Source organism: Podarcis muralis, chromosome 3 (genome assembly GCF_964188315.1).
Source record: "Podarcis muralis chromosome 3, rPodMur119.hap1.1, whole genome shotgun sequence".
Taxonomy (NCBI): Eukaryota; Metazoa; Chordata; class Lepidosauria; order Squamata; family Lacertidae; genus Podarcis; species Podarcis muralis.
Genome location: NC_135657.1, coordinates 16,368,782 through 16,382,317, shown reverse-complemented (window position 1 = coordinate 16,382,317; position 13,536 = coordinate 16,368,782). Strand labels below are relative to the sequence as shown.

Below are 13,536 nucleotides of genomic sequence, written 5' to 3'. Positions count from 1 at the left end.
TTACCATGTTTTCTGCATATCTTATTTCCTGCCACTTTGGAAAAAAATGCTGCCATTTTGTAAAGTTGAAACAAGATACACAGACAACTCGTTACTGAATGTCATTTGCATGAAGCTGATAAGATAATCTTAAAGCTTACCTGTTTATGACTTGAACAGTGTGTGCAATAGCCCCCCCCCCCCCCCGAAAGTAGGGACGTATGTAGAATCTAGTTAGGATCCTGGTTCAATCTAGTGCATAAACATGTTGCATAAAAAAACCAAAGTGCAACAGAGTGAAAGGTGGCTGGGTTACATGGCAAGTCCTTAGGCTGCCAATAAAGCAGTCTCTGGCTGGTGGAATATATCTTATGACAGCCAATTTGAGGTAATTGAGATGGCTTAATAGAAGACAGCTGGGATAGCTTAAGTTTTTAGCTTAGAGATGTCAGAACTGCCTGTTTACTAATTTTGCTGCTTCTTCTTAATGGCAACAATCCTCTAGGTTGCAGTATTGCTAATGGATACCCAAGGTGCCTTTGATAGCCAATCAACTATCAAAGACTGTGCAACTGTATTTGCTTTGAGCACCATGACAAGTTCGGTCCAGGTAAGGACCAGTGTTTAAAACTGAGATATGAAAGCTAGGAGCTAAATGGCACCTTAAGCCTAGGTTATGGGCGCCACAATGGAATGTCTAGGCATGCTTTTTTAATAACAAGAACACAAAGCTGAAAATGAATGAACCACAGCTAAAATATTAAGTTCATTTTTCACATGGTTTAGTAGTCCTTTCCCTGTCCACCCACCTAATATTATTAAGAGAGTCTCTTCTCCAGTCTTCGGAGTAGCTGGAAATGGGGAGGTAGAAAAAGGTCTTCTTTTCCTTCCACTCTGCAGTTTTAATCTGAAATCTTAGGCGCAGTACTACACCCAGAGCTCAGAAACTGCTTGCGCTAATGAAGTTCCCCGTCGCAAAATGCTCCTAGAACAATGGGAGTTTCGAACACTGCTAAGGATATATGTTTTTCAAAGTGATGGTAGCCTCTAAATATCCTCAGGCTACAGCTTCAAAATGCACAGTCTGAAGCCATATGACACAGCAGCTTTGCTTAAAGCTAAACAGTCTTAGATCTGATTAGTGACTGTGAACCCTCAGTAAGGTTTCTAGAACAGTGTCACCAGTATTTTGGAAAACTGTTCCTATGAGGGCAGACATTGACAATTTTGGTATTTCAATGCCTATTGAAAATAGTTTTAGTTTTGCCAAACGATTTTAGAGAATTAATTTGATTCGGTACTGGTTCTGTTTTACGATTTTATGTTTTAAACAGAATCATATATTTGCTGGACAAAGGAGCAGGGAAGTGCCTTAGCACTCACTAAAATGAGAAGGAAGGCTCACCATTGCTAAGCTGGGGAGTGTTTTGAAGAGCTCTGGCATCTGATGTATGCCCCACCACATAATACCTAGCAACAGGGCTCTGTCTGCTTAGTTAACCACCCAAATCCCATTGGTTTTGATTCCTTATTTCTGTGGCCATCACAGGTTAGCATTTATTAACTTTTGACACGAGCGAACTTGAGAAAGTTGACGTGATCGTGCTAGTGTTTGCTTTGCTTTAAAAACTCCCTTTTTACTTCTGATGTGAAGCATTCTGACTAGGATTTAGGACAGTGTGACCCCATCCCTGATTGTTAGTTTGGGTAGTAACTCACTCAGTGCTGGTTTATTTTTTAATAGGAAAATGTATAAAATCTGTTGCAAAAATGTAAAAAAACTAATAACGTGTTTTCTAGGTGTACAATTTATCACAGAACATTCAAGAAGATGATCTTCAGCATTTGCAGGTAAATATGTCCATAAGCAATGACGATCTCCCACTAAGGAACATGACTGTAGAACATGGATTATAATTAGTGTTGATTTGTTGAGTTGAGTGTTGAGTTGTGTGTTGACCTGTTCATAGGACAGGTCAGAATTCTTGGGGGGGAAATATTCATGTAAGCAGAATCTGGCAAACTTACTTCAGTAGCTGATCTCAAGGAGTGCTGTTTTGGAATGTAACTGCTACTAGAAGTAGGAAGAGTGATGGGATGTTAAAAGACCTGATGTGCACATAGGACATGGCACAGAATGCTTAAGGTCATGGCCATTACATTGCGATGGGCTCCCCGCCCTTTACTTCTGAGATATTAGTCTTCTTCTTTTTTTTAAGTATAAAAAGGTAAAGGTAAAGGTACCCCTGCCTGTACGGGCCAGTCTTGACAGACTCTAGGGTTGTGCGCCCATCTCACTTAAGAGGCCGTGGGCCAGCGCTGTCCGGAGACACTATCCGGGTCACGTGGCCAGCGTGACAAAGCTGCATCTGGCGAGCCAGCGCAGCACACAGAAACGCCGTTTACCTTCCCGCCAGTAAGCGGTCCCTATTTATCTACTTGCACCCGGGGGTGCTTTCGAACTGCTAGGTTGGCAGGCGCTGGGACCGAACAACGGGAGCGCACCCCGCTGCGGGGATTCGAACCGCCGACCTTTTGATCAGCAAGCCCTAGGCGCTGAGGCTTTTACCCACAGCGCCACCCGCGTCCCCCCCTTTTTTTTTTTAAGTATACTGATTGTAAAAAAATAAAATAATACTTGGATTCTATGGAGTTCTAAGCAGTTATGGAATTTTCGTCCAAATTGGCTCTGCTAAATTTGGGCCCCTATTGGAAAATACTATGATGATTCAACAGAAGGATGCTAGGTTTGAAGAATGAAATTATTTGGTTGGTAGAGCTGCTTGGTGGAAGAGTAATGGAAGCATCGGGATCTTGCCACTAAAATATGATCTTTCTGGTTTTGAGATAGTTTTGAAGTCAGACAGCATGGGTCAAAAGTAACCTTGACATAGATAATATGGGGAGGTGGGCACTGCTGGTACATACCGCTAGAAGATAAAATTAAAGAATTGGTAAATATTCAAATTGGAGCACAATTTTTAGAGCTGCCTATGGTACAAGCTAGTCGATTTATTTTTCAGTTATCAGCTTTAAAGGGAGGTGTTCCCAGACATACTGAACATTGTGACCCCAAATGGCTAATGCAGTAGTTTTTCCTTTTCTTTTTACAAAGCAGCAATATTGTATAGTATTATGTATTTATAGTAGCCATTTTATTGCCACAATTGGCAAAAGTAGGTTGGCTCCTATTAAACAGAGGACTACTGTTGAGTCACAAGACAGTAGAAGTAGGCAAAAAGTTGTTTAGTACCGCAGGCCTTATTAATGGATTGGAATACTGTCGTACTGTGGTTCTCAAACGCCTTGCGACTTGAACGTTTTGGCTCCCGAACGCTGCAAACCCAGAAGTGAGTGTTCTGGTTTGCAAACGTTTTTTGGAAGCCGAATGTCCAACGTGGCTTCCACAGCTTTGGTTTTCAAATATTTTCAAAAGTCAAATGGACTTCTGCAACGGATTCCGTTCGAGAACCAAGGTATGACTGTATATGGCTTTCCTTTGTATTAAAAGCTTGGTCAGTGCAAGCACCTAACAATGATGAATAATGACTTGAAATCCAGTATTGGGCTACTTTAGTGTCTGTCTGAGCATGTGTTGCAGTACTGTTTGTTTCTGTACTATCGATGCATGCTTAATGGCTTTCTTTTATAGTTGTTTACAGAGTACGGAAGGCTAGCTATGGAAGAAATTTATCAAAAGCCATTTCAGGTAATAGCATGATTATATTGGTCATAGTTAATTAATTTTTGTACGTATATTTAACATCTTAGGGCAGTTTCACACATTACAGTAGAATCCAGGAAGCATTAGTTATAGCATATACCAACTTCAGCAAAACATTTAAGGCAGTTACATAGTCCCTAACTTTACACATTGATAGTACGTGTAGATCAGGACAGCCATATTTTCCCTGGGCTCCATCACGTGTTTCATGGTGATTATGTGTAAGTTGCCTAAGCCATAATGGGTAAAGGTTCCTGTCAAAGTTCATATAGTATTGGCTCAGTCTGCTATAAAGCTATTGGCCTTAACAGGCTTGTTGATGGTAGCCAAAAGCCGTATTTTTGTGACCAAACCTTGTGCACATGGCAAAGCAGTTGGTGTATAATTTTTATGGAAAGGCCGAGGTTAAACTATGGCTTCCATGGTGGCATTTTCAGGCTACTTATGTTTTGGAGATTAAAATCCTACTTGTTCAGCTTCTGAGTATTTCTAGTTATGCATGTTCTTCTGTTGGCCAGGGCAACAGTTAACGGTTACTTTTGTCTCTCTCATATAGACACTAATGTTCTTAATTAGAGACTGGAGCTATCCTTATGAACATCCATATGGCTTAGTTGGAGGAAAACAATTTCTAGAAAAACGGTTACAGGTAAGCTATGACCTGCAGTAAATCGTTAGTAAGACCATGTTCCTAAACAAACGAGAACTTGGTTCATGAGAGCTGCACTACATAGAACCTAAAAGCAATTGTTTTGGATTAGGTCAGCTTTAATATTCTCTGTAATAAAAGTAATACTAAACTGTGGAGCCAGAAGGATGTATAACATCTCTGATAAGATTGTGTTGTGAAGAATGTGTTTTGCTTGTAGGTTAAGGTGCACCAGCACGAAGAGCTGCAGAACGTAAGGAAGCACATTCACTCATGTTTCAGTAATCTTGGCTGTTTCCTATTGCCACATCCTGGTCTTAAAGTCGCAACAAACCCAAGCTTTGATGGGAGGCTAAACGGTATGAGGTTTTTCATTTGTATTCCTGGCTTTAATAGATTACTGATTTGAATCTGTATTCAAGTGCAAATGCACTGAAGGAGGTAGATGAAGTGCACATAATTCTAAAATTTAGTACGGATGAGCTCTGATACATAGAGTAATATGCTTATTGGAGAAGGAGATGTTAGTATAAATTCTGTTTGAATGCTGTAGTCAAATATTCAGTTGATGGGTGTTGGGGGGGCACTAGTGTATATGTTTGAAACGTATTTTATACACTGCTGAGAACAGTGAATGGGATGTTTGATTGAAACATGCACAGTAATGAAAGTGGAGTAGGGGAAACAAAGCCAGACTGTTGCCAACATGGTTTCCCATTACATCTGAACTGGGCTTTTGTTTTGAGAAACTTACTATACTAGAACTGTATAGGCATGCTAGCTTGGCGGGGGGGTGGGGTGGAGCTTCAACAGAATCTGGACATACAGTGGTACCTCGGGTTAAGTACTTAATTCGTTCCGGAGGTCCGTACTTAACCTGAAACTGTTCTTAACCTGAAGCACCACTTTAGCTAATGGGGCCTCCTGCTGCTGCCATGCCGCCGGAGCACAATTTCTGTTCTCATCCTGAAGCAAAGTTCTTAACCTGAAGCACTATTTCTGGGTTAGCAGAGTCTGTAACCTGAAGCGTATGTAACCCGAGGTACCACTGTACTTGAAAAACAGCAGCTGCCTATCATTGCATATTTTTAATGCTGTATTTTTATTTATATTCTTTCGGATGGGCATAAATAGAAACTCCTACACACACCTGAAGCAATGTTTATATTTCACTGATAAGTTTTTGCTCACTTCTTCTGTGCTTGGAATAGAGCGCCCAGCAAAGTAGCCATCAGCCAGGGCATATATTAGGCGACTGAATTTTTTTATGTGAGTACTTGTTAGATCTAACATTCACAGCATTTTAGAAATAAACTGGGACAATAAAGATCTTGCTTATCTTGTGTTTCTGATTCAAGAACACAAATCGATGACAGTGCTTCTGTTGCTGCTCTGGTTTTTGGATAGCCTTGTTATAAAGGACTGGCAATCTTTTAATGAAACAACCTTCAGCATTGGCTAAGGTTTGAAGGTTTTTCTTTCCTTTTGGATATCCAATTATTGAGTTGGGATGTTTCACATCATGTTAAGCCGCCACTGACTCTGGAGAGAAGGAGCGTCTTGTTAATTGCGGCAAAATTGCAACTCCTTTTCTGTGACTGATTCCACTAGACATTGATGACGACTTTAAGAGTGAGCTTCGGAATCTGGTTCCATTGCTGCTTGCTCCTGAAAACCTGGTAGAGAAAGAGATCAGTGGCTCGAAGGTGACATGTAGAGATCTTGTGCAATATTTCAAGGTAGGCAAATACTTGTGCTCATTGATCAGTTCTTTAAAATAGCGAACCTATCGTAAGCCCTTCAGCTTGTAGGCCAAAGCCCTGTTAAGTGACAGAGACTCACTGAAATGCAGTAGTGTGCACATTATGGCCAGCATAATCAAAGGCATGGCTGTTTTTTGGTCATAAAGCTTAGTTATTTTTTCTGTTCTGTTAGCTATGCTCTTGCAAGAGAAAAGAAGCTTTCTGCAGCTATATGGCCCCAATTTTCAGTCGAGACTTTCAATGTTGTTTCCTTTCCTGGCTCTTCCAACATATTGATGTACATAAACCAACCCTTTGCTATATGGGCAACTTCACTCACCCCAGGTTGCCCCATATCTCATTAGGCTGTTTTGCGCTTTATGATGCAAAGTGGTTTCCAGTTGCCCCTGGAGTGATGCAGGTATACCATCCAGGACCTTAATCTGCAAACTCCTGTTCTTGAAGTAGTAGTCTCCTGCTCTGGCTGGTGGTTGCAGTGTTTTGTATCAAAGAGTAGGCAACCGCATCTGATTTGTCATCACCCAAAGTTGGCATAGATGGGGCAGCATGGAGTCTACTTGTCCTTGAACTGTGTTGCTGCACCCATCTATTGGTGCAGAGCGCTTCCAAAAAGCACACCCAACAAAATGATCCTAGGAAAACCACCTTTAATTATGGTTATGCTTCCCTACAGCATGGTGGTTGTTCAGTGAATCCAATCTTTAACATTGCTAAAAAGTATAACATTTAATATTGGTGGACATGATAGACCACCTTAATCCAGTAAATTATATTATTTAATTGAACTTGAATTTCGGGCGTTGTGTTTAAAATCTGCTTTTTCAGTTGATTGAAATGAGACAGTAAAACCTTGCTTTGTTTTTAGGCTTATATTAAAATCTATCAAGGAGAGGAGCTGCCTCACCCTAAGTCAATGCTTCAGGTAAAGTTTTGTACACTTCCGTCTCTAAAGGTATCTGACGCCAAGAGTGTTTGATACAAATCAGCCCAGCTGCTGGTCAGAGGCTGTATGCTTGTGAATAAAATCTGCTGGAAACTGCAGGAGGGGACAGTGCTGTTGTGCTCAAGTCCTGCTTGCAGGCTTCCCATAGGCCTCTGGTTGGCGACTGAGAGAACAGGATGCTGGACTAGATAAGCCATCGGCCGGATCCTGCAGTTTCTTTTTGTGTCCTTATACTATGTTAATGGAGACATTTCAAGATCTGGGGATTGAAATCCCAGATCAGTACATTTCTGCCTCAGATGGGGGCATGCCCTGCTCCAGCGAAGAAATAACTGGGAGCCCACTTTAAACTCCCAATTGTTCATTTGAAGCCCCACCCTTGCCTGCCCCACACCCAATGTTATGTATGAGGGAGGCCTGGCAAGCCAAGTTTGGCCCATGGGTCAGAGGTTTCCCACCTAGATGCTGAAATGGAAGCTTTATGCATACAAAGGTTAAATGTCAGCGTGACAAACCAAGGTGTACACTGATTCTGCACATGGCCAACTTGTGCTGTCAGATAAATTGAGATTAAATGGGTCTTTCCCATCTAGTACCTTGACGTGCCTTTCTTCAGTGTGAGTTTCTCGTAAAGCAGTGTTTTTTAGGATTTTCTTTCTGGTAACTGCAGCAGATTAGCCCAGAAAACTGTTTTAAGAATGCCAAGCAATTCTGTCCAAGAGCTGACATCAGAGGGTGGGTGTTGCAAGTAATGATTCAGGAGTTTAGGGTATGAAAATATGGTAAGAATACATTCATTTGGTATTCAGATCACAAATATGGAAACTATGACACAAATGAAACTCCTCCAAGCTGTTTAGTGTCACTTGCTATGCTTTGTTTTTTTAAAACTTAAGGCAACAGCAGAAGCCAACAACCTTGCTGCAGTAGCTGGAGCAAAAGATACTTACAACAAAGGAATGGAGCAGGTATTGATGTGAATGAACCATATGTTGCATGCTTTTAGTTTAATCTTAAGAACTGCTCTGCACTGGGTAGATATTTGAGCTTAGATCTCATAAACCAAGAGCAGGTAGAACAAGATCTACCAATAAATATCTGAGTGATTTGCAGTGGATTGTCAAGGATGTTTGAGAAAGGCGCACCCCGTTCCTTAATTCTGAATACAGACACCGTGAGCTACTTCTTTGCACCTGGTTTCCAGTATATAAATAAATCAAAGTCTGAGCTGTGGCGTTGCCTGCTTCTAAGACTTTTTACTTTTTATTTGCAAATTGAACACAGAAAAGGAAGTGGGGAAAACATTAATGGGGGTGGGGAATAATGCCGCTCAAATGTACCTGAATATACCAAGATTAACGTTAGTGCAGAGAAACTTTCAAATTGTGATGTTGAGGTTTGAGGGAGGTAAAAGAAATGGGAACAGCTGGTAAGGAAGACAAATTCCGCAGCATGGTCGCTTAAGCATGGATGTTATGCCTGCATCAGCCTTCAGATGAATTGCTTAGCTAGTACACTGGAAGGATCGTGAATGGCTCTGGAGCTGTTATGTGGTGCTATATATATAAAGCCAATGTAAAATTAACACATTAATGCCCTTTGGTTGCCCTTGCTCCACATGCGTCAGTCTGATTTAGGCACAAGCAGTCGTCTTTCTGAAGGTGATGGCTGGAGAGCTACTACATTTTTTAAAAGGAGCAGTGAAGGGAAGCTTCCTCCATCACCTCCTGGGTTTTTTTTATTTATTTAAACTTATTCTGGCTTTTCTGCAAAGGTATGCATGGTTCTCTGCCTCTCACTTGTCCTCGCAACCTTGTGATATAGGCTGGTCTTGAGGGATAGTGATCGGTTCAAGGTAATCCAGTGAGCTTTGTAGCCGAGCGAGGACTTGAACCCGGATCTTCCCAGTCCTTGTCCAATAGAATAAACACTGCATCTTTTTTGTGTGTGGTAACTTACACCTGTAGCCCTCGTACTCCTATAACGCTAGGCGAATTCTAACATAATGTAAGCTAAAAGGTCGATTCTGCTTATTCCAACAGGTTTGCGGAGGAGATAAGCCTTATATTGCTCCAGCAGACTTGGAGCGAAAGCACCAAGATCTAAAGGAGCTTGCCATAAAACAGTTCCGTTCTGTGAAAAAGATGGGAGGTGAGGATTTCTGTCGCCGTTACCAGGACCAGCTTGATGAAGAGCTCGACGAAGTCTATGCAAACTTTGTGAAGCACAACGATGGCAAGAACCTCTTCTATGCTGCCCGTACCCCTGCTACTCTCTTTGCTGTTATGTTTGCCATGTACATCATCTCAGGACTGACTGGCTTCCTTGGAATGAACTCCATAGCTACCCTATGTAACCTTGTAATGGGGGTCGCGCTCATCTCCCTTTGTACTTGGGCATACGTTAAATACTCTGGGGAATTCAGAGAAGTTGGAACACTCATTGATCAGATGGCTGAGCTACTATGGGATCAGGTGGGTACCTTTGAGCTAAAAGTTTTCCTTCCAGAAGAAACTTGCCAACTTTGCTGTTCTTGAGCAGTAGTTGGTCTAAATGCCCCTCCTGCAAGATTGAAGAACAAACACCAGAAATAAATCACTAAAGAATGAACCTGGTGGAAATAGCCTTTGAAATCCACCCAGAATATTTTTTTAGTACCTCCGTGCCCAATCATACAACCAGATTTTGAAAATCCCTAGAAGGCAGAGGTAGTAATGTAAGTTCATCTCCCTTTGTGTGTGTCCACAAAAGGCACAGGTTTGGTTTATACTCTTAAAAGGTAAGTAAGAACTGTCTTTCCAAAGAGGATGGGTATTTGAAGATCCTAGCAGTTCTGATTCCATATTTGGTTGTCATGACACTGAATGGAAAATTCATGGAAGTTGAGCTTGAGTACATTATAGGACCGTCTGCTGTAGCATACGTTGGCTTGTTTACTGCACACTAAAATTGCTCGTTCATAAAATGATCAGTTCTTAAAGACTGGTATACAGACGAAGTGCATAAACATGTCAGCAGGAGATTTGGAATTGGAATGTGACAAGCATAAAGCTTTAATTAGGCACATGGTAGGAGGTTTTTCATTAAAATTCCTATTGTGTAGGGGAAGAACTATGAGCCATCAATGGCTGGCCATGTCAAGGTATGTATGCACTTCAGCAAAGGGTTTCTGAGTTCTTTGTTCAAAAAGATTTTCACATGAATTCTTCTTGATTAAACCTGAACAAAAGAAGCCACATTGTGCTGTGCTGTAGCAGCTTCCAAGAAATTTGAGAGCGCCTCCTCATCAACTAATTAATATTTCCCTTAGCACAATCCTTTGCATGTTTTCTCTGAGGTGAGTCCCACTGTGTTCAGTAGGGCTTACTCTTACTAAACGGCCTTAATCTGAAACTAGAGATGGGAGGAATCTTGAATTGTAAATATGTAAAGAATGAACCACAAACACACCATGTGTAGCCCACCATTGGGTCTGATTTTGTACTTTGTGGCTTTTCATGTCAACATGTTGAGTCCCCTCATTATTTAACCTAGGTTAGACTTGGCCTAAGTGTCATTTTTTCTAGAGTCCTGTTGCATGACTAAAAGGATGCCCTTATATTGCCACCTGCTGGCCAACTGGAATTTTGCAGCCAGGAGCAGCCACAGATCCACTTCTTTTAGAAGTGTAAGAGTAGGAAGGTTGCTCCGAGCTTTTATAGAACTAGGATGTTGCCCCCCACAAACAACTTTTATAAGATTTGGGTACTGAATATCACTAAGATGTAGAAAGAGCACAAGAGCCCTGGTCTAGTCCAGTATCCCGAGTGGCCAACCAGCTACCAAAGATGCATGATTCAAGCAGTCCTGTCATGGTCCATCTACAGTTCTGTTTGTAGACAATATAGTAGAAACCTCTGTAGCCCATGTGCTAAATGAACACCCCTCCTGCTGCACCTGGAGACCTTACCTTTACTGATGGGGCTTGGAAATAAAGGGTTGAATCCAATAGTGGCTTTGTCCTAGCAGAATGGGGCACCCTGCACTTTGGGGGACCCTCCAAAACAGCTTGCAATACGGCTTGATGGGCTGTGGCAGGATTGGGATCTCTAGAAAATTGGGTGCCCCGGCTTCCACTACTGCAAAGTCACCCATGGATATAGTACATAGCAGCTTCTATAGATTTACTCAGAATGTTTTTAAATTCTCACTTGCTTATTGATTCTTCTCATGGAAATGACCTTTTACTGATTAAAACTTGCTCCATGCCCAGGAACTTGGGAATCTCCTTTGTACAGAGTTGGGCCATTGGTTCATCTTGCTCAGTATTGTCAACACTGACTGGCAGAAGCTCTCTAGGTTTCTCAGCCCGACCTGAAAATGCTGGAAACTGAACCTGTGTCTTCAGCATACACAGCAGACCCTGTACTGCTAATAGCCAGATGCTTTTCATTAACCTTTGGAGAAAGCTTTTTTACTGTTCTTGAACTCTCTTTTGGTGCAGTACCTTGGTAGATTGTGGTACAGTGGTACCTCGGGTTACATACTCTTCAGGTTACAGACTCCGCTAACCCAGAAATAGTACCTCGGGTTAAGAACTTTGCTTCAGGATGAGAACAGAAATTGCGCTCCGGTGGCGCAGCAGCAGCAGGAGGCCCCATTAGCTAAAGTAGTGCTTCAGGTTAAGAACAGACCTCCAGGACGAATTAAATACTTAACCCGAGGTACCACTGTATAGAACTGTCAAAGCTGCACTCCAAATCTTTTGTGAATTTGAATAACCTGTTCTAAACTTTAAGGCCCAGCAGTTAGTATTTAGAAGGCAGACCCCAGCCTACACGATCAGCCTGTACATTTTGAAAGCAACAGCTGTCTTGTTCAGTGTCTAACTCCTATCCTTCACTACTGACCTTACACCTTCCTGTCTCTTGTCTCTTTCTTCCTTTGCTTCAGAGGAGTCCCAAGAAGGTGAGAATATCAGTGGGGACTGACTTTAACACCCAGACTGCTTTCCCCTTCCCCCTGCTCTCTGCCAACTGCTTTTCTAACAACTCGCTTCCATGTTTTAGGTGTGTTCCAAATTCTTTGAAGTTGTTAGACGTCGAGTGATTCGCCGTGCTCTTACCTCAGCACAACGGCAGCGGCTCTCGTCCAACAATAACAAGAAGAAAAATTAGCCAGTATTTTTACCCTTTTCTTTTCCTTTTCTTTCTGAAGCGTTCACACTTAACTCGTATAGACAGTAAGCAGGACCATCTGGCCCACTTTACATAAATGCTATAAACATACCAGGTTGAAGGTGCATTATAGGGTATGAAATTGCACCTGACGTTCTAGGAATTGTAAAGTGATTTGGATTCAGTCAAATACTACATAGGAGGAAACCACTCAATGCTCTGGAAATTATTAACCATATGCTGGTAGCCAAACTCATCTTTTTTTTCCTTTTTGTATTATACTTTGGGATGCATTTCATACATGATTTTAATTTTTGTTCTGTCTAATTTCTTTTTTTTAATGTTTCAGCAGGTTTGGGGTTTTGAGTTACTTTCATTTATTTTTGTACATTTCTCATGCTGCAGGTGATAAAACCTCTTGGTGATAATTTGATTGAGGATACTATGAGACAATCGGTTACAAACTCTCTCAAAGCAGGCCTGACTGAACAGATGTCTCAGCATGCCAGATTAAAGACAGATTGACCATTCATCTCCTTTCATCTGCCTGCCCATCCTAGACTTGCTTGCTGTACAATGAGAACTCAATAAACCAAAGTTTACATTGACTCTAGAGAAGTAGATTATTCTGACTGGCTTCTCAATTTGCTGCCGTCACATTGGGGGAGGGTGCGGGTGCAGGGTAAGAAGTTTTGATGGCTTTTAAGGCTTTCTCTTCTTTTTTGCTTCTGAGACACAGCCCAATGCCACAGAGAACAGGAAAGTGAGGTATCTGCTTCAACACTAGTGTACCCAGGGGGAGGTGGTGTGGGCTCTGTCTTGCAGAAACATATCCACTGTAAAAGGGTTTTTCAGGGAAGTAATTTATCGAGCCTATACAAGGAAATCTTTTAACAGAATGTATGTAGCCACAAAATATCCCATCAAATATTTTAACTTTGTGAACACTTGTAAACCGTTAACATGATGAATCCAGCTGACATATCAGCGGTCGCAGTCAGCTGCGGAGTCATGTTTGAGCCACTACATTTAGCTACTCCTTGCTTTTCTGCCTTTTCTACCAGTATTACCCAAATGCATGTGTATTATCTCCACAGAAATTACATTTAGAGGTAACAATTGTAACCAAGGAAGCTATCTTCAAGTGTACATTGTCTTGCCTTTTAAACTTTGGAGACCTTGTCCTACAGGATACGCGTATTGAGAAACGAGAGCAGATTTTCTCTGCAGTTTTAGCCTTCATGTATATATAATGCCATTAATACGACTCGCGGGGGAGAAAATCCATCCAAAAACAAAAGCCGTTGCCTACAGCTACAAAG

General features: G+C 41.6%; 1 protein-coding gene across 3 annotated transcripts in view; it reads left to right on the top strand.

Moving 5' to 3' along the window:
* ATL2 (atlastin GTPase 2) overlaps positions 1-12,822 on the top strand; it is a 29,709-nt gene extending 16,887 nt beyond the window's left edge. Inside the window, exons 4-14 of one of the 3 annotated variants that reach the window (XM_028724993.2) lie at positions 485-589; positions 1,780-1,830; positions 3,632-3,688; positions 4,260-4,352; positions 4,573-4,711; positions 5,964-6,091; positions 6,981-7,037; positions 7,955-8,026; positions 9,101-9,532; positions 11,991-12,005; positions 12,107-12,609. In XM_028724993.2, coding sequence (XP_028580826.2) covers positions 485-589; positions 1,780-1,830; positions 3,632-3,688; positions 4,260-4,352; positions 4,573-4,711; positions 5,964-6,091; positions 6,981-7,037; positions 7,955-8,026; positions 9,101-9,532; positions 11,991-12,005; positions 12,107-12,214 — 1,257 coding nt within the window. In that variant the 3' untranslated portion in view covers positions 12,215-12,609. The other 2 variants (XM_028724994.2, XM_028724992.2) reach the window with 2 other exon arrangements.
* Positions 12,823-13,536: the final 714 nt, after the last annotated feature.